We start from the raw sequence: 22,975 nt of genomic DNA, 5'->3' as shown, positions 1-22,975 counted from the left end.
TTGTTCCTAACAAAAATAGACCAGCAGAATCATGTCCCAAAGACTCCTCTGCAAAAACCCAGTCTTTAAAATCTTCCAGAAAGCCAGCCTACTTTTTTAGAAATAGGCTGTCGTATTGTAGGTACCATGATGGAAAAGCCACTCCCCACAGTCTCCAAATCACAGGCATGCACTATTACAAGCAGTGTCTCCTGGAATAATCTCTTCCCTTCAACTAAATCTAGAGAGTAGGTTGGTATCTACTTATAGTTCTTATAGAATCACAGGGCTGGAAGGAACCTTGGAGAAATTCTAGTTCAACTGCCTGACCAAACCAGAAGACTTTATTACATTCTGGGCAAATAGCTGTCTACTCTTTTCTTAAAAATCTCCAGCAATGGCACACACAACTCCAGGAAGCAATTGGTTTTTGCTGTGAGGAAATTTCTCCTTAGTTCTAGATTGGCTCTCCCTTTAAGGAATTTCCACCCAGTACTTCTTGTCATGCCTTGAGGTGCTTTGTTAAATAAGGACCCTGAATTAATTCATCTGGCATGATCTGTTTTTAACAAATTTATGCTGGGTTTTAGTGATCTTTTTGTTCATTTCTAAGCGCTTACAAATCCGCTGGTTGTCTTTTCCACGATTTTTCCAGGTATTGATTTCAGGCTAATTGGATCTAGTTTCCTGGACCCACTTTTTCCCCCTTCTTGAAAACTGGAACCACATCAGCTCTTTTCCAGACCTCTGGAAGTTCCCCTATGCTGCAGGAACTCTGAAAGTTCAGTGGTTCCACCTGGCAGCTTTCAGTATCCTGGGATGGCATTAAGTGAAGGACACCCAGGAATCAAAGAAGCCACATGGAGTCAATTCTGTCAGGAGTTTGAATCAGTTTCTATTGCCAAAGGCTTACCATGTCCACAGAAAAACTGCTTATCAGATGTTTAGGAAAATCCTCAAGTGCCCTCTGGAAATAACAGATCTATCAGGCAACTGAGGTGAACTCGCCTAACAGCTAAATCGTGCAGAGCTCTCAGGTGACAGTTAATCTTAATTGGATCAAGGAGTAATATGACCACAGTAACTGGATAAATGATGATCTGAATATGAAGGGCACTATAACTCCTAGGCAAGCATGGGTATAACTGCATGAAAGTCTTCAAGCACAGATTACTGGAGTCAAGCCTATGGAGGCCAAGACTGGAGTATTGCTAGAGAGGCATAACTGAAAAATGTATCTATAAATCAAGAAGAATCCAAGAAATGATTCAATCATCTATATATATATATATAATTTGAACTTCTTGAAAACTTTGAAACATTTGAACACTTGGCTAGAAAGAACATGAAAGATACTTCTGGCTAGAACAGAAAAAAATAACAGTAGCCATACCCTTATTGATATATAATGGGCATAAAATTACATTTACACATTCAGTCTACGCATGACTGAAATAAAGTCTAGCAATAAAAGGATTTTCTAACATTTATTTCTTAATATCTGTTTCTAATCTTAGTAATCTTTAGTACTGAGCCCTGTTCAAGAACAGAAAACAGGTTGTTTTGTTTTCAAGAGGTACACTTTAGAGAACAGAAGGTGGAGTGTATTTTGCAGGCAAACATGGAACAACACACTTATCAAGAAAAGAAAAATAAACAGGAAGACTTTACAATAGCTATATGAACAAACTGTTTAGAATCGATTTAACACCAGTATGGCACTTAAGACTCATTATACAATTTAAAAGTAGTATTTGCAAAATTGCTATTTTTAATCTGTCATCTTCAAAAAGTTGCACTTCTTTAAAAAGTGGTGTTTTTTTTAATTCAATCAAAAAAGTGTTCATTGATCATGATGTGATCAACTTGGAAAATGCAACTTTGATTATACAACTGTTAAGGAAATAAAATTAGGAAGTCAAATCTCCCTGGCCCAGGTTGCCTTTCAGACAGGGTCCACTTTCATATTGGCCAGTTCCTGAGCAAATCTTATAAACATTCAGCATTGCTCATGCTCTACTGCAATGGATCTCCTCCAGGCAAGTTCTTTGTTTCAGCAATAAGCCTTTTGACTCCAACCATCCACTGGCTTACTTCAGCAACATGGTCCACCATTAGGGAGCGATGAATCTCATCAGCTTCATCCCAATGCTGACTCTTGAGTTCTGGAAAAAAGTAGGAAAGCATCCCAAATCTTATACAGTTGCTTTCAATCTATAAAATATAACCATAAATATTCCAAAACAATTTTAAAACAACACATCACACTTGGAATTTCTTAAAGGTGCATAATCGTATCACCAATTATTGGCTGATACAACAGCTTGGTTCACTGCATTACAGAAGAATCAGGTCTTCAGCATCTTTTGAATGGCCATCACTCCGTCCCAATCTCAGAGGATACGTTGTACCAGAGGACAGGTGCCATGCCAGAAAAGGGGCATTTCCTGGATCCCATCAGATGACACTGTTTGACAATAGGGACACGGAATACACTTGCCTTGTCAGATATTGTGGGATGTGCAAAAATGATTGGAGACAAGCAGTCCTTCAAGTAATGTAGCCTAACAGCTTTATAGGTGATAACCAACAGCTTGAATTTCTCCCAGAAGCTGCTGGAAGCCCATGCAGCTCAGGAAATGTGTAATATGTGTACCACACAGAACTATCTGCACCACTGCATTTTGCAGCATTTTGCAGCTTTTAAGTGGTTTGCAAGGTCATGGCAGAAGATGGCCAAAGCATGCATGGCCCCATGAATAGGACCTCTCAGTCTAAGAACAGGTATACTTTGCACACAAGAGGATTTTGTACAAAAGCAGTAATCCTTCCCTTTGGGACCCTCTGAAGTTTTAATCTGACCACCAACTCAAAAACCTTCCTCTTAAAGGGAAGACTGGAGACATTAAAATTATCTAGTATCATTGGGTCCAGCAATGGTTATTTGAGAAGCAGATAGATCATTGCCTCCTTAAGTGCAAGTGGATCTAACTCCTCACTATTGCCAAACTCTGTGTTGTCTTCCATTAGGCCTTAACTAGGCAGGAGAGATATGGATCTAAAATTCATAAACTGAACCATAAGGATTCTGACCACTTCCTTAAGATCAATTGACTCAAACTCTTCCCAAATAACTAGATAAGATCAATTTCACTGCTCAGGGCAGACCTAAGTTCTTATATCTGCCATGCAGGTGTTTCCTGGCCACTCTCTTCCCCCAAAAGGTTTGGGTCAACTAAAACAGGGTCTCTTAACAGTAATTGAGGAGACCGAATAAGAGTAGAAAAAACCAGTGACATTTCCTGGTCTGTTGGCCACAGAAAGCTTACTAAAAGCTCTTATTCAACTTCACTTATATTCACTTCCTCCAGTGGCATTCTGAAGCCATAGTCGTACAGTCTGAGCCAATGCTACTGTTGCCCTTCGATTACAAACTGAAAAGTTGTCAAAGAGCTTGAGGGACAATTCCAAATTCTCTCTAAAACCCAAAGGGTTCATTAGGAACCTAAGGCAAAGTAATAACATAAGTTCTGCCTCCACAATAATCAATAGCTAAAAATACAGGAAAAATGGTCCTCGTCAACTATTCTCTAGCAACATCATACACTACTAAGAAAACTGCCTTAGTTTAAATATGTACAGCGTTCCCTCAGATGGAATTTTGCCAGTTCTATCAAAGCAGTATTTCTGCTACCTCTAGCATAATACACAGCTGATGCTGAAGATTACAAAAAGAAACAACTACTGTGGTATAGCAGGCCATAGGTATATTCCTTACCTTCTGTTAGAATTCCCATCCTTTTTCTTACAGGGGAAGATAATTTGCCTTGTGTCCACATTTCCTGCAGAATTACCAAGCGTTTATGGATATCATCACAAACCTGTTTCTGAAAATAGAAGCAAATTCTTATTAACAGATATCTCTTTTGGGGGATCATATTTAAAAATTCTAGCCACAGGACTGTTCCGGTTTGAAGGGCTTTGGCGACAGACAGAAATCCACGATTATGCACGGTTTCTGTCTGGGCTCGCCGCTGGAGCGCCCCGAGCTGGCTGGTTTCGGGGCTAAGCCACCCCGTAGAGGTGGTGAAGAGAGGGGAGACCGCCAGCAGGGTCGAGGAGAGCCGCATCTCTCCTCCTCAGCTGGCTATTACTCCCTTTCCCCAAGGCGGTTGCAGCGGTGGTCAGAAATGGCCACCACAAAGAAGAACTCGACCGGAAAAGAATATGCAGGAGGAAGATAAGAAGTGAAAGTTTTGGCTGACCGGGTTAAATTGTAAAAGCAACAACCAAGGTACCCTGGAATTTAAACTTACAAAAAATAACATCGCTCCCAAAGAAGAGTCAGAAGCAGCAAAGGAAAGGGAAAAGGGAAAGGTTTGTCTTTTTTTTTTCTTCTCTCTCCTTCCCTATACTGACAACTAAGAGACTTAAATAAGAAATCGGAAAAATCCGCTTTGACATCAATAGGCAATTAAGCTGAAAATAAAACAAAATGTCAAAGGGATAATAAAGATTTCTGGACATTAAAAACTTTCCTTTTTCATAAGCAGGAAGGGAGAGAAAAAGAATAAGGGCAGGATCTGGAAGAGGGAGGAGACTGCCTGGAATTAAAAAGAATCTAAAGTAAAACTTCAACAAGACTTCTAAAAGATACATTTTAACTGAAACTTTGCAACTAAATAGTAACCCCAGGAAGAGAAAATGAAAAAAAAGCAAAAAAGAAACAGCTTGCGTGTATTTGGATTATTTGGTGATCTTTGGATTTTTGGTTATTATATTTGAATGACTAAAATCAATTGGGTGGTTTAAAAATTTATACAATGGCACCACTTCTGGATGAATTGAAAATGGAACTTAAAAAGTACAAAGAAGATGCACAAGAAGGGAAGGGTTCTTTTGGCTTTGTCTTTCAATTCTTAGAAATGGAGATTTGGAACTATGAGAAACAACAAGAAACGTCTGCAAAACAAGAAGACTGGGACAAAGAAGAAGCCATCTTTAACGAACAAGTAATTTTATGTGGGGAAGAAAAAGGAAAGGGAGGAAAGAGAATGGAGAATTTAAGACTTAAAAAAACAACCAAAGAAAAGAAAAATAATTCAAAAAATAAGTATAATACTGGAAAGCAACAGAAAAGGGGAATACAGAAGAGAGAAATAGAGGTAGAGAGACAAGGGGGTAAAAAGGGGAGAGAGAAGAAGAGACGGAAGAAGGAAAGGAAAAGAAGTTACAAAGGACCGGAGCAAGATATAGAGAAACAGGACCTATTTAGAGATAACGGGTGAAAATCTAACTGAAAAAGGGATTCTGTAAAGGTACATAAGATTGTATTGTTATATTAGTAATAGAAATAACTTTAGAAAATTGGAAACAATGTATGATTAAAATGAGGGATAAAATAGTTAGTGTAATTTAGTGAAATGTTTGTGAATAAAATAAGTGAAATAAAATAAATGAGAAAATTGAATTAGGAAGGAACGGGAACATTTTAATTAGTTAATGTTTGATAAAGTGAAGAGGGGGGGAATTAACTATGGAAAGCTTATAATTGTTCCCATAGAAGTATGATATTTAATTGAAAAGTAATGTTAAAGATGTTAAGACTTTAATGAATATTAATATTAATGATAGAATTGAATTGGAATGGAATGTTGTTTTAATTATATACATTTATATTTTTTTTTCTTTTTTTAAGAATACAGTGTGTATTTTAAGAATGTACCAAGCAGAATCCGAATGGAAGTTATGTATTATATTGAATGTTACAACTTTAGGGAAAAGATATAAAGGCGTCATACTCCAATCAGTAACTACAGGAGAAATTTTGTTTAATGAGAAAAGATAATAGATAATTGAAACAGGACAGACAAAAATATAAATACAATGATTTGAATTGAGATGAGATAATTAAAATAAAATTGAGAAAATTAAAAGAGGGGAGAAGCTATGCAGAAAATGTAAAATAGTAATAAGATATGGAATAGAATATAAAAATGAGCATGAACCTGAATTTGTGTCTGTACGAAGAAATGTAACCCGGGATTATGCTGCTTTCAAAAAAGATGTTTTATTTGTATTTTTTTTCTCTTTGTGAAAACTCAAATAAAACTTACAAAAAAAAAAATTCTAGCCACAGCAGGAGGCCATTCTCCTTTCTTTTTTAAGATGTGAGAAAAGCAAAGCATTCAATGTCATCCAATCATTTGCTTACATACATTGTTACCCTCTCAGCTAATTCCACTGCACCTTCCTGATGTACAACCAGTGCCTAAAGCTTATCTATAGAGACTTTATGACAACAATTGAATTAAAACATTGTAAAGATCTTTTTAAAAATTCATGTTGCGTGCCACATTTTAAGCCAGCTGTCACAAATTTTGAGGAGATGTGGGTTTCTTTAAAATTTTGTAAATATGTTGTGGAACTTTTTAAAAAAATACTTTTTATGTAACAATATATAGAAAACTGGACTTTCTGGGGGGGTTTTGAAGACATTTCGCTTCTCATTCAAGAAGCTTCTTCAGCTCTGACAGGATGGTGGGGAATGGACTTCTCTGCATCCCAACTACCAAAGCTGTCATGGTAGTGAAAAAACAACTATTACAAGACAGCACCTTAAGTGACAGAACCAACCTCAGAACACATATGTGCCATGCTGGACCTCTGCTTGACCTCTATCTATTTTAAATACAATGAAGGCCTCTACAGACAAAGACATGGCTGCACCATGGGTTCACCAGTGTCTCCCATTGTAGCCAATCTCTACATGGAAGAGGTAGAAACCAAAGCCCGAGACTCCTTCACAGGAATTCCACCCACTCACTGGTATAGGTACGTGGACGATACTTGGGTCAAGATCAAAACACAGGAATTGGAAGCATTCACCAAACATCAACTCTGTGGACAAATAAATCCACGGGAAGATGTTAAGGAAAATAGTCTAGCCTTCCTGGACTGTGCAGTACACATCAAGGAAGACAGAAGCCTTAACGTTGAAGTCTACAGAAAACCCACTCACACAGATCAATATTTACATTTTGATTCCCACCACTCAAATGGGGGTCATCAGAACTTTACATCACTGAGCTGAAGGCCTGCCTACCAGCAAAGAGGGAAAGAAAAAGACTGTAAACACATTAAGGAAGCCCTCAGAACATGTGGCTATCCAAGTGGGCCTTCATTTAATCTCAAAAAAGACTCTACGGGAGCTCCTCTGTAACAGACTATGATGAGAACAATAAATGAAGCAACATAGTCATTCTGTACATTGCAGGCATATTGGAAAAGCTCAGGACGATCTTCAGCCAACATAATATACGTGCACACTTCAAAGCCAAGAATACACTAAGGCAGAAGCTTGTCCACCCTAAGGATAAAACACTCAAGACAGAAACTGAGCAACATGGTATATGCAGTACAATACAGTGAGCCACGTGCAGATCTGTACATTGGGGAAACGAAACAACCACTTCATAAACACATGGCACAACATAGGAGAACAAACACATCAGGACTAGATTCAGCAGTCCATCTGCATTTAAAAGACACAGGCCACTCTTTTGAAGACAACGAAGTCCATATTTTGGACAGAGAAGATTGCTGATTTGAAAGAGGGGTTAAAGAGGCCATCTATGTGAAAACTGAAAAAGCCCTCTCTCAACAGAGGGGGAGGGATACAACATCATCTATCTCCAATCTACAATACAATCCTTTCAACAATTCCAAGAAGGCTCCACACCAATTTGCATCATTCAGGTGACCCTGATTACACAGATAACCTCCAGGCGACCTTAACAACCTGTTAAAAGAATGCAAATGTCCAGCTGTCTGCAAGGACTATAAATCCTTCCATTCCTCACCATCCAGTCAGAACTAAAGAAGCTTCTTGGATGAAAAGCAAAACATCTTCAAAAAAAAACAACCCAGAAAGTCCAGTTGCCTCTGAAACTCTTGAAAAATAGTTATCTTTGAGATAACCATTACCTGGATGACCGAGAATCTCCATAGACAATAGATAGAAAAGGCTCTCTATTGAGCTGCAAATACTAATTTTCTGGAAGACTGATATTCCAATATAACCCTCCTCTAAGGTTATATAAATGAACTTTGGTTTTGCCTTAATTACAATAATCCCTTTCAAAGATGAAGCTCACAGCATCATCAATATTGTAAACTGGGTTACAAAAAGAGGGAAAACATTATTTTAATAGGAAAACAACTACAGACAACTTTAGGTTAGCAGGGAATGAAATGGAGATAGCATGAGGACATCTGCCTTAAAAACAGTTACAGAGACGACTTAGTGTTACAGTAAGAAGGATATGATGATGAGACACAAACAACTTCATTCTACAATAAAATCCTGGAAAAGCTGGTAGCTCTCTCACCTGCACAAATTTCCTACAGTTGTTCAGAGTCTCATGCAAGGAAGAAAGCACATCATCTATCTCATATTCCTTGTCAGTCTCTACAACAGATGGTGTTGTAACATCTGCTCTCTGAAAAGAGGTTGGTGGTCCAGGAGGAGGCAGATTCACAGACTGTGGGACAAGCAATCCAACTGAAAGAGTAGACACAGATTGTGTTAAGAGAAAGATGTGTACACTGTTAATCCACTTTAGTGCATGGAGAAAAAAATGGGCCTTAAATTAAAAATCTGGTAGATAAATTAAGCATAGCTGCTTTGAAAATATTAGAATCAGATACAATTACCCCAATTTTGGCCATTCTTGGGAACTGCACATAAATAAAAACAGGGCTGTAGATTAAATTAGAAAATAAGAAAATAATCTAGGAAGAGGCACTGGGAAGTCTGTTCTGCTGCCCAAAAAGCTACATATGTTCACGAAGTCGCCAAGACTTAAATTTCCAAGCATGATCCGGCAGACCGAAACCAAGAATCAGAACAAAATAAAGAGAATGGGGAAAGTAACCATCTCTCTCCAAGCAAAAAAAAAAAAAAAAAGGCGATGCATACGCTTAAAAATAAAATGCAATACAATTATAGCACAGTATTTTTACAGACTTTCAAACCGTCCCCAACCTGGCCTAGAGACTATGGGGGCGTGCGGCACCGTTTCGGGCTCCTTTCCTTCACTTGCCGCCGCCACTCTTCTCCGGAAGGGACCCCGCTGGGTCAAGCCGCTGGAAAGAGCCGGACGCTGCTGCAGCCCGTAGGAGAATTGCGGGGGGTCATTCCAGCCGCGCTGCTGGTTCCCTGCAAAAGAAACAGACGGTCAGACGCCAGCCTCGCGCAACAAGCAACACCTTTTCTCCGCCACGCAGCTTACCGGGCTTGACATAGAGCTCCGCCATCACCGCACTTCCGACAGGCGCGCTTGCCTGAATAGCGAGCGGCTCTCCCACAGGCCATTTCCCGTCGTCCGCGGTGACGTGGCGGCCTCCTGTCAGTCTCCGGGCGGAGTTTGTGTGGGGGGGGGGGGAGGGGGCGGGGCCCTGCCGTCGACTCCGAGGACGCTGACGCTCCGTGACGGTTGATACATCCGGAATGGGGCGTTGCGGCGAGGGTGGCCTTGGCGCGTAGGAAGGTCGCAGGCGGTCTTCTGAGGGGCGAAGACCCTTTTGGAGGAAAAGACGGAGCGAGAAATTTTTTTTTTCATCCATTTCGTTCCGTTTTTCATAAAAAAAAATATGCAAAAGTTGCTATCGGGGGCAAAACAAATAAGAATTTGTTACATTGTAAGCCGCCCGGTGTTATCTGTGGTAAGATGGGTGACCAATAAATTTTACAAATAAATAGGAATAAAATACAAAACAGAGAATTTAGCTCGTAAGCGTGGGCCTGGAAAAATGTTACATGAGACTTCGCGACAAATCTATCAGCTGCTTTCCTGGGGGTGCGGGGAGTGTTTGCAGGGCAGGGTCCAAAAAATCAAGATGCCACAACAGTGGGGTCGAAGTTACACCTGTTTTTTTAGTTATGTCACAATTATTTTTTAACACACCCTGCAGACACCCCTTCATTCATCTATATACCTTGTTTAAAGAAACATATTTTACTACATAGTTTAACACAGAGATACTGTAACCTTTAATAGAACATTCCATAATTCCTCTCATCTTTGGGGAGTCTTTGTCCCATTCACCTGTACAGACTGCTCTCCTTTGCCAGTCAATTTTTTATTATCTTTGACCAGCATAAGATAGAAATCTCAGTACAACCACAGAACGTAAGAACAATGTTAGATTGGGGTGAGTGAAGAGGCAAGACGTGTCAATAGTAACAACAGCTCTTTATTGAGTAGACCAGTACAACGAAGGTGGTCTGGCTGCCCTACAGCTCTCTTCTTTATAGAGAGCTGTCTGACAGCTCAGCCACTGAGGTTCCTTGAATTTCCCGCTGGGAAATTCACCCAATCATTTTAAATCTTATTTTCCCGCCTTGGAACTAAACCTGAGAAGTCCTGTCATTCAGCTTCACTCCCTATTACCATATTCAACACCCCTCCCCTCCTGGAAGAGCATTATCCAATCACTGAAGTTTATTTAACATAGTCATGTAGGTAGTGGGGTGACGGTGGGGTTACCTGACCTGTGCAGTTCAGTCAGTTCAGCGGCAGTGGCCTGGACAGTCAGGCCTGCTGCAGCTCTAGAGTCAGCTAATGGAACTGGCTGGAAGTTTCTGTGGGGTGTGGCTGGCTCCACCCGGATTAGAATTCCAGGGACTCTTTGCTGGACTCCTGGTTCTTCAGCTATGTGTGTGCATTTGAGATTTGGGTTTGAGCTTAGGTTAGACGGAGTTTCTGTTTGTGGTTCGTCTTGTATAGAGGCCTTAGTTGTTAGGGCTGCCCCCCCCTTCTGGTTGTCTTAGTACCAACTGTCCTGTCCCCTGAGTTGATCAATGTGTCTTCTCCATATCTTACCATCTTCTACTTCTATTTAGTAAGATCGGGGACCCGTAATTGCAATTATTTTGTCAGGGACCCAGACCACACCTTCTGTATAATTATGGGCATACACTAAATCTCCCGGATTAAATGACCAGCGCTGGCTGATCGAATCAGTGGGTACTTCTGTGTTGTAATTCGGGTGCAGTCTGTCTAGTTTTGATCTGAGTTTGCGGCCCATTAGTAATACGGCTGGGCTCCGATTTGTGGTGGCACTAGGGGTTATGTGTTGCACTAGGAGAAATTTGTCTATTTTTGCTTACCACTCTCCTGGTCCCATTTTTCTAGGGCCTCCTTGGTTGACTGCACCATCCATTCCGCTTAACCATTCATTGCCAGATGAAATGGCACGGACAAGGCATGGCGGATTCCCTGTTCAGCTAGAAAAGTTTCAAAGTAATTACCTGTGAACTGGGGCCTGTTGTCAGAAACTAGAATGTCCAGTAGGCCGTGGGTGGCAAATAGCCTCCATAATACCTTGATGACCACTTCTGCTGTTGTGGTGGTCATTATAACTATTTCTAACCATTTAGAATAGGTGTCTACAATTATTTAAAAAGTTTGTCCCTGCACAGGGCCTGCAAAGTCAATTTGCACCCTCGACCATGGTGATTTGGGGGTCTCCCATTCGTGTGCCGATGTGGTGGGTGGTGCTGGTCTGGATTCTTGACACGGTCTGCAGGTAGCAACCCACTCTGTTATGTTCTTGTCCATGCCCAGCCACTAAACATAGCTCCTGGCTAGTGCCTTCATTCTGACAATGCCAGGGTGTCCCACATGTAGTGTTTCTACTACTGGTTTCTTTAATACCTGTGGTACAATGACTCTTATCCCCCCACAACAAACATCCCTTTTGAGTAGACAATTCATGTTGGCGAGTTCGAAAATGTTTCAAATCACCTCCCACAGGTTCCCCCAGCCATCCCCTCCACACCCAGTTCAAAACTTGTGACAGTTTTGTCTTTGGCTGAATGTTTCATTATTTCTGCTGATGTTACAGGACCAGAAGCGATGTCCTCAATTACCAGCATGGGTGTGACTAGGACAGGGTCCTCAACGATTCCAGTAATGGGCAGCAGCTGAGGGCATGGCTGAGGCTTTTGCCCAGTCGATGGATTAGCCGATAGTTGTATGTAAAGAATTAAGCAACTGTTTCTGCCCAACACTTCTTTGCCATCTCTCATTGGTGGACTGATTGTTTGTCTTGACTATTTTCTTGTTTTTTTATACGTTGAAAAAACTTATTATTTTTGACATTTGTTGCAAGTCTTAGTTCATTCTGAGCCTTAGCTTTCCTGACTTCATCTTTGCAAATTTGGGCTAAATGCTGGTATTCTGCTTTGAATCCATTTTTTATATTTATCGTTTTTATCTTTCAGTTTATCAGAGAGTTCTTTGTGAAACCCTGCTGGTTTCTTCTTGGATTTCTTATTTTTTCTTTTTCAGTGGTATTGTGCTGGACTGGGCTTTTATATTGGTATCTTTCAGTTTCCCAAGCTTCTTGAGTTGTTTTCTCCTTTAAGATTTTCTTCCACGGGATTCTTTCCAAGCTCTAATTTAGTTAAAATCAGCTCTTTTAGAGTCTAAGATACTGGTTTTATTGGGTCTACATTATACTGAATGATATGACATGGTCACTCTCCCACAAATTTTCTGCAACTTCAACCCCTCTATCATTTCTCCTGTCTTAGTAAGAATTCTACTTCTAGTAAGAAGTATAGTTCTCCCTCTACTTCCCTCCTCTACCTTTTGGATGACAAAGTTGTCAGCTAGGTTATTTGTTACACATCATTAATAAAATTATTACTTTTAAAAATAATGCTTCCACAATTCACAATGTGAATTGTGACAAATGCCTCTGTGGTAATTATATGTCTGTTGATGTATTTGTCCTGAATAAAATCATGAAATCATTATTAAAAACTGAATAAGAATAAGTCTTGTATCATTATGTATAGTTCAGGCATAGAATCAAAATCACGTGAAGTATTAGTACCACTTCATAAAACCCTAGTAAGGCCATGCATGGAATATTCAATCAATTTCAGTCACCACACTACAAAAAAGATGTTGAGACTTTGGAAAAAGTTCAGAAAAGAGCAACTTAGATAATCAAAGGCCTGGAAACTAAAACGTATGAAGAACATTGCAGGATTTGGGTTTGGCTAGTCTAGAGAAAAGAAGGACTGGGGGGAACATGATAGCAATATTCCAGTATTTGAGGGGCTGCCACAAAGAAGAGGGGGTCAAATTATTTTCCAAAGCACCAAAGAGCCAGACAAGAAACAATAGTTGGAAACTAATCAAAGAGAGAAGCAACCTGGAATTAAAGGGAAACTTCCTAAAGTGAAGACAACCAGTGAAATAGCTTCCTTTCAGAAATCATGGGCATTTCATCATCACTGGAGATTTTTAAGAAGAGACTGGACAGTCACTTTTCTGAAAGTGACAGGGGGTTGGACAGGGGGTTGGATTAGATGACCTGCAAGGTACCTTCCAACTCTGTTAATCTGTTAAACCACTGTTAAACCTCCAAGGTCCCTTCCAGTTCTATTCTAATATTCTATTCTAATAGCTTTGTCTAAAACTGTTGGATCAAGTCAGCAAAACTTGGCTCATTTACACTATATGCATTCAACCACTCGTTTGAGTACCAATAGAATTGTCAGGAGATAGAGACCAACATAAAGCAAATATAGCTGTAATATATATTAGTACTTTATTTGCACAATGTACACAGATAAAAAGTATCACTGAGGTAGACTTGAGTCTATCTTCATCCAGGATTACTTATTAAGTGAAAGAAAAGGAATTATATCAAGAATGAAACTCAACTAAAAATGGATTTGGAGATCCATCCTTCTTCCTAGCAGTGTCATCTGTCCATTGTATAGATCCCATATATGTGATCTAGCAGTCATTTTCACAATGCTAGTGCAACAGGCATTCAATATTACATCTTTTGAAAAAGCAATCTTCCTTTTTATTATTTCTCTCTTGTAAGAATAATCAATGTTGGCTCATCAAATGATGATCTGAGTCTAGATGATGCTTCCAACTGAAGTGTCAGACCGGCAGAATGGCCATGTTATAAACAACCATCATGTGTGCAACAACTAGGCATGCATAGTTTGCTTACAAACGTTTTGTTAGAAAGCACTGGGATTATGTGCACCATTTGGGTTTATTATCGGCAGGTCCTTGTTTCAGAAGAGTTGTTTCCTAGTATCTACATGACTGGCAACACTACTTATTGATGATGTTCAAATGTTAAAGGATAAAATTTTAATTTTATCAAATTAAAAAGAAATATTCAGAAGGGAACATGTACAAACTAGTACAGTGAGAACTATACATGAATAGATAAAGTAGACTAATTGGTATATTAACTATTGAATGAAAATATTGAGATTTGTGATCCAAACACATTTGGGTGGCATTAGCTTGAAGAATATTGATGTCAATTATTTATTAATTTTCCAGGAATAACTTCAGATCAATAATTTATATTAATCCAAACATGCACCTAGAGAGTCAGCAGTTTTTTTTTCCTTCTCTTGAGCCTGTTTTCCAGTGTCACATTCCAAGAGTTCAAACTACAGCTAGGAAAGGAACAGTATTAATGTCCATAACTTCAACTATAAAAAAACTGTGTGTTGTTACTGAATGAAGATGAATCCCTGGGCAATTGGAGCAAGACTTTTAAGTTTATGCAGTGATTATGATGTTGCTTGCTCTTAGTAGCAAGCAGCACCTTCAAATGTTTTTTATGCAGCATTGCGTCTCCCCTGCCCCCCCCCCCCGAGTTTCTATGTAGCGAAGAACTGGAAGAAATATGCGTAGCATGTCCAGAATCTGTCAGGATCCTTCTTAGGATCCAGTTTTGTTTGGCTGTATTGGTTTTTTCGCTTCAGTGAAGGAGTTTCACAAACAAAATTATGCTAGTTACATTTGTAGCCCGGACATCAGAGGACAGTGCCATTAAGGGGCATTCAGACCACCAGACTTTGTTTTCATCTTAGGAAGTGGGTAGCATGGAATGTTTTTGGCGGAAGGTTTCAAAGAAAGAGAACATTCCCCTCTTCCATGTTGTGGCCCCACTGCTGGTTTTCTGCAAGGAAGGTCCTGTGATGGGAAACGAATAAACGGGTGAATCGAGCGACAGTGTCCTTTTCAGCTTCATTATGGAGTGTGAACCACTTTTTGTTCTCATTCGTGATGCCACTAAGCACTTTTGATACTGGACCTATCAAAAAAACACATAAATTGCAGTGAATTTAGAGATTATATAGCCATTCATGGTTTACAAAAATCTAAATTAATGAGTGTTTTTTGTCTTAAAACTCTTCTCCCTATCATATAAATGGCAAATACTCATTCAATTCCCTGTTGACTAAAAGATTTCTTGTTGTCTCTCATTCCAGTTTGACTAGGTTCAACCTTGCTTAGCTTTTTCAAGTTCTTACATGCTGTAAGAACGTACAATCCAGTAAATTATTTGGAGAGTATTAAATATACTGGTTTAATTTGTAAAATGTCATGACTTAATTTGAAAATACTAATTCAAAATTGCATAAAGGATTCTGCAGCTGGAACTGGCCAGGCATTTTATAATTCACTTATATTGTGATTAAAGCTAAGTTCAATTATTTGGTGATATTCTGATTTTTCTGGCTAGACTGTCTTATCAGATATGATGCACAACAATATTATATCAAACTATCTCAACAAAAATATTTATTTGATTCTTAGGATGCTGCATAATGTTTAATTAAGGCCTAACTTTCTCTTTTTCCTAGAGCTAGGCTGTAGGAAATGGTTCTGGCAAAATAGTTTAGAAGTCCTCACTTAGACAGAATAACATTTTTCAAGTGGTTTACTTTAGATGGCAATAATGCAATAACAATTTATTCTTTTTGGCAAGATCCTTGATCTTTTTATCTTCAAGTATTTCAAGAGCAATGAATACTGAGCCAGAAAACAATGTCTGGGTATGATGAGGAGTGGAACTAAGAATGGCAGGAAGATAAAATGTATCCAAGCTTAAGAGGAAGCTTCTTTAGAAGACTAATACTTTCCCCAAAATCTGCTCTGGTTTGTTTTATTTTCACAGCATTTACCATACATGCAGCCTGTACTGCTTCTGAAATGGTTCCAGCATCTGGTTCACACCAAAAGGCTGTGCACTGAAAACGTTGTTTCCCCATGTCAGCAATAAGTCCAAATGTGTGGGCATCTCTCCCAATCCCAATAAAAGTCACATAGCGTACTTGACATTCCCAAATGCAGGGATCTTCCTCCTCTTCAGCCTTAAAGAATACAGAACAATCCAATCAGATTATACTAAGAGTACTCATTGCATTTTATTCCAATTGTCCTCCAGGTACTAGATGAAATTTTAGGTCTTCACACAGAAATCAAATTTATACTTTCTTTCTTTTTAAATCCCTATTCCTAACACAAAAATGAATTATGTGATCAGCCTCATAAATGTGATACAGTGAATGTAATGCCCTGGCAAATTCAAACAAACCACATTATGGAGTATAAATCCAGCAGACAGGGCTTGAAACCTCTAGTTTATAGTTTAATGCAACATATTAAAAGTAAACATTATTGGAAGAATAACATAATAGGGCTGAATTGTTTTGTAAATGTACTGTGAATTCCATTCTGCAGAAAGCAATACTTAGTGCTCATTGAAACCAGTGGAACAAATAGGATGTAACTGTACCTGGATTTATCAACCGTCTCTGAAAACTAATATTCTTGAATAGGTTAATGAAGGTCAAGAATGACCCTTTAACATTTATGATTGGTTTTTCAATTTATATTTAATAAATTAGGTTGGACTATAAATAAAACCCCAACCAAAGTTAAGGATACTAAAGTTCTCAGTGAGAGAGATTAATGGAAGTTCTAATGAAAATCAGTTGGATTTGTAATATACAACCTAAATATATTAAAATCCAACTGACCTCTATGGGATAACTGACTATAATTGACTCCCCCTGGAATCAATGGATCATTGAAACATTCATCTTTGGCAGCAGCATTTAATTCTGACAGCAAATGGCTAGCACAGATTAAAGCAGTACTGTGGAACTTTCTGACCTGAGAATAATTCCATTAAATTTGGTAAGATTTCAATAAACCTAACTATAAATTTACTATAAAGTTGGTAATACATGTAAGTGCCAGTTTTCAGAAAAAATGATAAAAATAGCAATAGCACTTAGACTTATATTCTGTCTTTACAGGACTCTCTAAGCAGTTTACAAATGTCAACTGCCCACAACAATCCGGGACCTCATTTTAACAACCTTAGAAAGATGGAAGCTGAGTCAACCTTGAGCTCATCAGGATCAAACTCCTGGCAATGGGCAGAGTCAGCCCGCAATACCATATTTTAACCAGTCACCATGGCTCAAAAATCATGGTTACATGACTGTAGGATACTGCAAACAGCTGGGCCCTGTAGCCAAGTGCCCAAAATGTGACTTGCAGGTGGTATCATAATGGTCACTAAGTGACCAGTTGTGAGTAGAAGACTACCTGCAATCATTATTTGGATTTTGCAACCAAGATCTGATCGGAATCAGCAATCTATGGCCGATGGGCCAGATATGCCCACCAGTCAAAATCATGCAGCTCTTGGTCCCAAAAAGAAATATACTTACTCAACCCACAACAGAGGGAGAGAGAATGTTTGCCACCTCATCCAAAAAGGGTGGTAGCAGCAGCATGGCCTCTGGCTCCTCTGCAGAAAAAGGGTGTCAATATCTACTCTTAAGTAATAGCATTCAGTCAATGGTGGTGAGAAAAATTCCAACTATCAGTTTTTCAGTCAAGTATCTCCTTGGCTGATTATTCGGTTTCTGGGATATGCCAACGAAGCGGGCCATAATACATACAGGAGACAGGTAGCAAGGTCGTACTCAGATATTTGGCGAGAAGAGAAAGATCCCACTGTGAACAATATCACAAAGAGTCTTACTTCAGTCTGATCTGCTTGCATCACTGAGTCTGAAACGCTAACCACAGCTTGAATCCACTGCTCACGGTTACGGCTGCCCATCAGAGTTTCAATGGCATTATTTAGCACATCAATCCCTAAAGTGCCAAGGCAGGAAAGAAATGAATAAGCCAAGCCATTTTTCACCATTAGCTGAAGAATAGGTAATTTCAGGATCCCGGGTCTGAATTCCTTATTCCAGTCAAGGCAACTTTGCTGCTTAAGATTCCTTCCAAGGCCAAAGATGAGGAAAGGTAACTAAAGAAACCATCTGTTTTGAGATATTTCAAGAGAACAGATAGTTTGAGAGAAATATCTATGTATCCCAAAGAAATGTAGTAACTTTAAACATTGAGATTTCTACCATTTCCCTTAACCTCACTCGACAGCAGGGATGTCAAACTCACAGCCCACAGGCCAGATCTGGCCCGCAGGGTGCTTAAAACAAGGCCAGCCTCGAAATATCAAAGCATCAGGCTGCAGTGCCAGCCAAAATGGCCCATGGGGGGGGGGGCATTTTTGGCCTCCCTGGCCATCAGCAGCACTCTGCCACCAAAAACGAGCTACACAGGCGCACTCCCCCACGCCCTGTTTTGGCTGACAAAGTGCTGCAGGAAGCTGTCCAGGCCAAAAACACCCACATGCCCCGTTTTGGCTGGCATCCATCCTCTCTCCCTGCCCCCCTGCCGGCCTGCAGACGAGAACTACAATGCTGATCTGGCCCTCGAAGAAATCAAGTTTGACACCCCTGCTTTACAGCTTTAACTGCTACACATCATAGAAACTTATAACAGGCACAATAGCAGGGCCACATGATGAATTCGTTGATTTCTTGACAAACAGCTATAAAAGGGATTTATTATAGATTTTTCTATTTAATTTTTAAGGTGAAATAGAACATCAAAGAAAAGCAGTATTTAACTCTTTGATCCTTAATCATTTCCTAATCAAATCTATGCCCCAATCTGATTCCTGTTACTTCCTGTCAACCCTAACATGGTTTTAACTCAAGAGCAAATTACAATACGAACAAAACCAATGGATTTTCATTTCAAGTTGCCAGGTCTGAGTTGCAAAATTTAGAGTTAGTAGTTGCTCTTTGCTGCCATGTACTGGGTCAGCAAATAGTTGCAGATATTTGTAAGTCAGAGCGGATAGTGTTATTGATGTGGTCAGTGTATCCAGCGTGCAGAAAAAAGCATTATTGCATAGGAATCTCATCAACATAATTATTCCTTTTTCCATATACCTGGCAAGATTCCTGAAAAGCATAAAAATAAACTGTCAAGATTAAATTCACTTATGATTCCTGTGAATATAATCGCTTCTCAACTTGCCAAAGAACTGGGGGGAGGGAAGGGGAAGATGGAATGCAGAGCTCCAGACTTCAAACAGGAGAGCCAAGCACCCACCAAGGAGACTTCTGCAGATGTCAGCCGAAATGATGTACTCAATAAAGTTTTGTTTTAGGGATTTCAAAGTTTCTGAAAGTTTCTTATATTTGTTGGGAGCATTAGTTGGATTATTGACATTAAATCAGGTCTCCTAACCCTGGTTCTATGCAGCCTACTCGGCCACCTCTGAGAGCACTATGGGGAGTCTGGGGAACTATGTCTGGTGTAGAACAAAACGTGGAGATGGTGACAAATGCCAGGACAGGTGTGACAAAGGAAGCCCTGGCAACGGCTCAAGCAGATAAGTAGTCATGACCCGGTCTAAAGTGCGAATGGAGAAGGCAGAGCAGCCGGCGACATGGGATGAAGGTGCAGTGGCTGGATCCTTCTACCCAGGCACTGTTGAGCCATGGTGAGGCGTAGTGAGGAAGGTGGCGGAAGCAAAGATTCCCTTGAGTTTCCCCAGGTGGCCCTCATCCTAGGATTGGAGTGGAAGGCCAAAAGAGCTGCAGAATGGGAAAAGCCAGTGGATTAGAAATACCTGGCCACATTACACAGTCCATCAGTGGAGCAACTGAGAGAGACATTTGTGGGGATGGTGCTAATATGACAGATAGCTCAAGCCACCAAGGCAGGAGCCAGCCAAGCCCAACAGTCCCTTCGCCTCCACAGCTTAGCCTCAGCTAGTGGCTGGGGGACTAGCGGCCCTGGATACTACCAGCCCCCAAGAGGTTACTGTCCCACACCAGAGGGTTGCATTAGGCCAGGGCACTGCCAGTCCCTGAGAGGTGACTGCTACTCCACATGGGGGAGCCGGCCAACTTAATGTGCCATCGATAACTATGAGTTTCCAACCCCAGTTGTTCCCACTGCAGTGAACCACAGGATACTGGTTTGCCCCAGGGCACTTGGAACCCCTGCTGATAAGAACCATGTTCAACGGGAGACCAGAGAAGTTGGACTTTTTTCTGAACCAGGTATGGAGCCACATGAACCAGTATGGACCCGTCTACCCGGATGATATTGCCTGCATAAACACCATCGTGGCCAGCCTGGAGGGAGATGCAGCAGAGTGGGCAGCTGCATGACAAGGGAGCTTCCAAGCTGGGGAACCCCGATGCCTTCCTAGATGAGCTCCAAGCCTGATTCGGGGACAATACGCAGAGTTGCCAAGCTGAGTCCGAGATATGCACTATCAAACAGGAGAACAGGCTGGTGACCGAGTACAACCACGAGTTTTGGAGCCTTGCCAGGAAGCTGAGGGGGGTGACCAGAATGGTTGCTGGTCTACTTTCATGACAGCCTGAACTGGGAGCTGTATCACATTTGCTTGCCCCGCAGAATCTCAGATGCACATGGTACCAGCCAGCGACAAACATGGAGTTGGATTTTATAGAGTATAAGAGGCATGGAGGAGCCAAGAACTGGCCAAGAAAAAGCCAAGAGAATCATTTGTTGGGTTAGAAGATCCCAGCAGCTTCCTTCTCCACCCTGAGAGAGGCCCCAAAGCATGAGTCTGGGTAGTGCTTCCAATGTGGGAAGGAGGGCCATAGAGCTGTGATCTGCCCAGTGCTCAAGCCCATGATGACCCTGAAGTTTCCAAGCCCGGCAAAGACCAAGAAGGCACCGAAGGAGGAGAGAGAAAAGACACGGGTGGCATACCAAGTCATAAAGGTCTCTTCCCCAACAACTGAGGGGAAGGGAACTCTAACCACCGATGCCCAGCTGGCCCTCTATGAGAGCAACAGTGAGGGAGAGAACGACCTGTTTGTAAGTGGAGCCATCACCCCTTTTACTGCCCGGGTAGAGATCATAGTGCCCCACTCAGAGTGAAGGGAGTTGTAACAGCCCTGATAGGCTCAGGATGCACCCGATGTTCAGAAAGCCTGCAGACAGTGAAACTAGAATTGAGAGTGAGGAAACTACACCAACCCATGAAATTTGAGCAGGTCAATGGCTCGATCATAGGAGGGTGCCCGTCTCCTACCTAACCGAGCCAGTGAGCCTGGTAATGGGGAACCACAAAGAGACTATCTGGGTTCATGGTGGCCCAAAAAAAGGCAGAAGCCATGATATTGGTTTTGGCTTGGCTGAAGAAGTGGAGACTACAGTATGTTGGGGGAGAGACAGGAACTACTTAGTGATGAGCCCAAGGACCCCAGAACTTACAGAGAGGAAGCACAGGGAGCTCCAGCTGTAATCGGAGGGAAGGACCTGAGCACACGAGAGTGGCCACTGAGTCAAAGCCGAGGGAACCTGCAATCCCCAAGGAATATCAGGACCTCACCAAAGCATTTAGTAAGAAGGAATCTGATGTTCTGCCACTCCATCGACCCATGGACTGTGCAATTGATATCTTACCAAGGATGAAATTTCTAAGCTTAAGATGTACACAATTACTCCCAAGGAAATTGGGGGGGGGGGGGGCTAAGAGACTTCATAGTCACGAACCTTGCCAGGGGATTCATCCAGTCCTGAATGGCAGCTCCCATGCTGTTTAAAGAGAAAAGGAACGGGTTGCTGAGGTTGTGTGTAGATTTCTACAGGATCAATAGGGTCTGTGTGGAGAATATGTACCCCCTCCACATCATGAAGGACATGCTGGGGTATCTGTCCAAAGGGAAGGTGTTCACCAAGCTGAACCTAATGGAGGCATGAGATTGAGTGAGGATTAAAAAGGGGAATGAGTGGAAGACCACATTTAACTGCCCCTTGGGGTGCTATTCAAAGTGATGGCTTTTGGTCTAAAGGAGAACCTGTTGTGTTCATGTAACTAATAAATGAGATGTTGCATGAGAATTTGTACAAAGGAATTCTGGTATACCTGTACGACATCCTCATCTGTTCTGAGATGATGGAAGAGAATGTGTTCTGACCTATCTTCACAAAATCATGAAACAGACTCCTTGTCCTGACAAAATCCATTTTTATTAGGCTAATGTAAATTCCTATCATTCACAGCAAAGTCCCAGCAAACAGTCTTTCAAGGGTGAATTACAACCACAGACCTTATCAGGCTTGGAGAGTTGCCAGGCTGATAGCTTCCAAGCACAACGCTGTAGAAGAAAATACTTGGCAAGGAGTCTCTGAGAGTCATGAACAAACTAACTGTCTCTGCAAACACCACTCCTCTTTCGCTCCTCTTTATTCCCTATGCGAGGGGCCATTCACCATCCACCTGTGCCTTTATTCCAGAGTCGACCCTTGTTCCTTAACTATTCCCTTCTCCTGGCAGCTCTGTGCATGTACACATCAGGAACAGGCTCCAGCTGTTCTTCTGCCCCACTGATCTCAGACTCTGAAGACAGCTGATAACTGTCGGATGGCCCTGGCCCCATCTCTGCCTCCAATGCAGAGCACTCATCAGAGCCTTCCCCAGACTCCAGGACTGGCCCATGTTCCTCCCCAACCTCCTCACTGTCCAAGTCTTCCACCAGCTCCGCTGGCCACTGGTGGGCCACAACAGAATGTGAGACTATTGCACAAAGTACTTAGGAAACTCCTGGATGCTAAGCTGCATGCCAAACTGTTGAAGTGTGAATTTCACAAAACCAGTCTGGATTACTTAGGGAATAGGGTGTCATGTGAAGGAATAGTGATGGACCTGAAAAGGTGAATGCCATTTTGGAATGGCAGGCTCCCTGAACTTAAAAATAGCTACAGATTTTCGTAGGCTT

The 22,975-nt window shown here is 41.1% G+C and overlaps 2 protein-coding genes across 2 annotated transcripts in view; both read right to left on the bottom strand.

The window, feature by feature from the left end:
• Positions 1 to 1,452: 1,452 nt before the first annotated feature.
• On the bottom strand, positions 1,453 to 9,380 carry SRA1 (steroid receptor RNA activator 1). Its single transcript, XM_026672588.2, has 5 exons — positions 9,273 to 9,380; positions 9,026 to 9,199; positions 8,370 to 8,542; positions 3,758 to 3,866; positions 1,453 to 2,144 (listed from the first exon to the last, which is right to left on the bottom strand). The coding sequence occupies exons 1-5, from the start codon at positions 9,295 to 9,297 to the stop codon at positions 1,996 to 1,998; spliced, it is 630 nt and encodes a 209-aa protein (XP_026528373.2). The 5' UTR covers positions 9,298 to 9,380; the 3' UTR covers positions 1,453 to 1,995.
• Positions 9,381 to 14,743: 5,363 nt separating this feature from the next.
• The window catches only part of APBB3 (amyloid beta precursor protein binding family B member 3), a 56,486-nt gene continuing 48,254 nt past the window's right edge, over positions 14,744 to 22,975 (bottom strand). The window contains exons 10-12 of the mRNA XM_087961021.1: positions 17,887 to 18,002; positions 16,010 to 16,198; positions 14,744 to 15,135 (exon numbers count right to left, since the gene is read on the bottom strand). Coding sequence (XP_087817147.1) covers positions 14,908 to 15,135; positions 16,010 to 16,198; positions 17,887 to 18,002 — 533 coding nt within the window. The 3' untranslated portion in view covers positions 14,744 to 14,907. The remainder of the gene's footprint in view (positions 15,136 to 16,009; positions 16,199 to 17,886; positions 18,003 to 22,975) is intronic.

Source organism: Notechis scutatus, chromosome 3 (assembly GCF_049901735.1).
Source record: "Notechis scutatus isolate UNSWTSFEM ecotype Mainland chromosome 3, rNotScu1.2, whole genome shotgun sequence".
Taxonomy (NCBI): domain Eukaryota; kingdom Metazoa; phylum Chordata; class Lepidosauria; order Squamata; family Elapidae; genus Notechis; species Notechis scutatus.
This window is presented reverse-complemented; position numbering and strand designations above follow the sequence as displayed.

Bases quoted from the DNA above. Each gene is read 5' to 3' on its own strand.
- SRA1 (XM_026672588.2), bottom strand. From the start codon at position 9,297: ATGGCGGAGCTCTATGTCAAGCCCG. The intron at 9,200-9,272 runs GTAAGCTGCGTG...TTTCTTTTGCAG, and splicing joins GGAGCTCTATGTCAAGCCCG to GGAACCAGCAGCGCGGCTGG. The intron at 3,867-8,369 runs GTGAGAGAGCTA...TTCTATTTTCAG, and splicing joins ACTGTAGGAAATTTGTGCAG to AAACAGGTTTGTGATGATAT.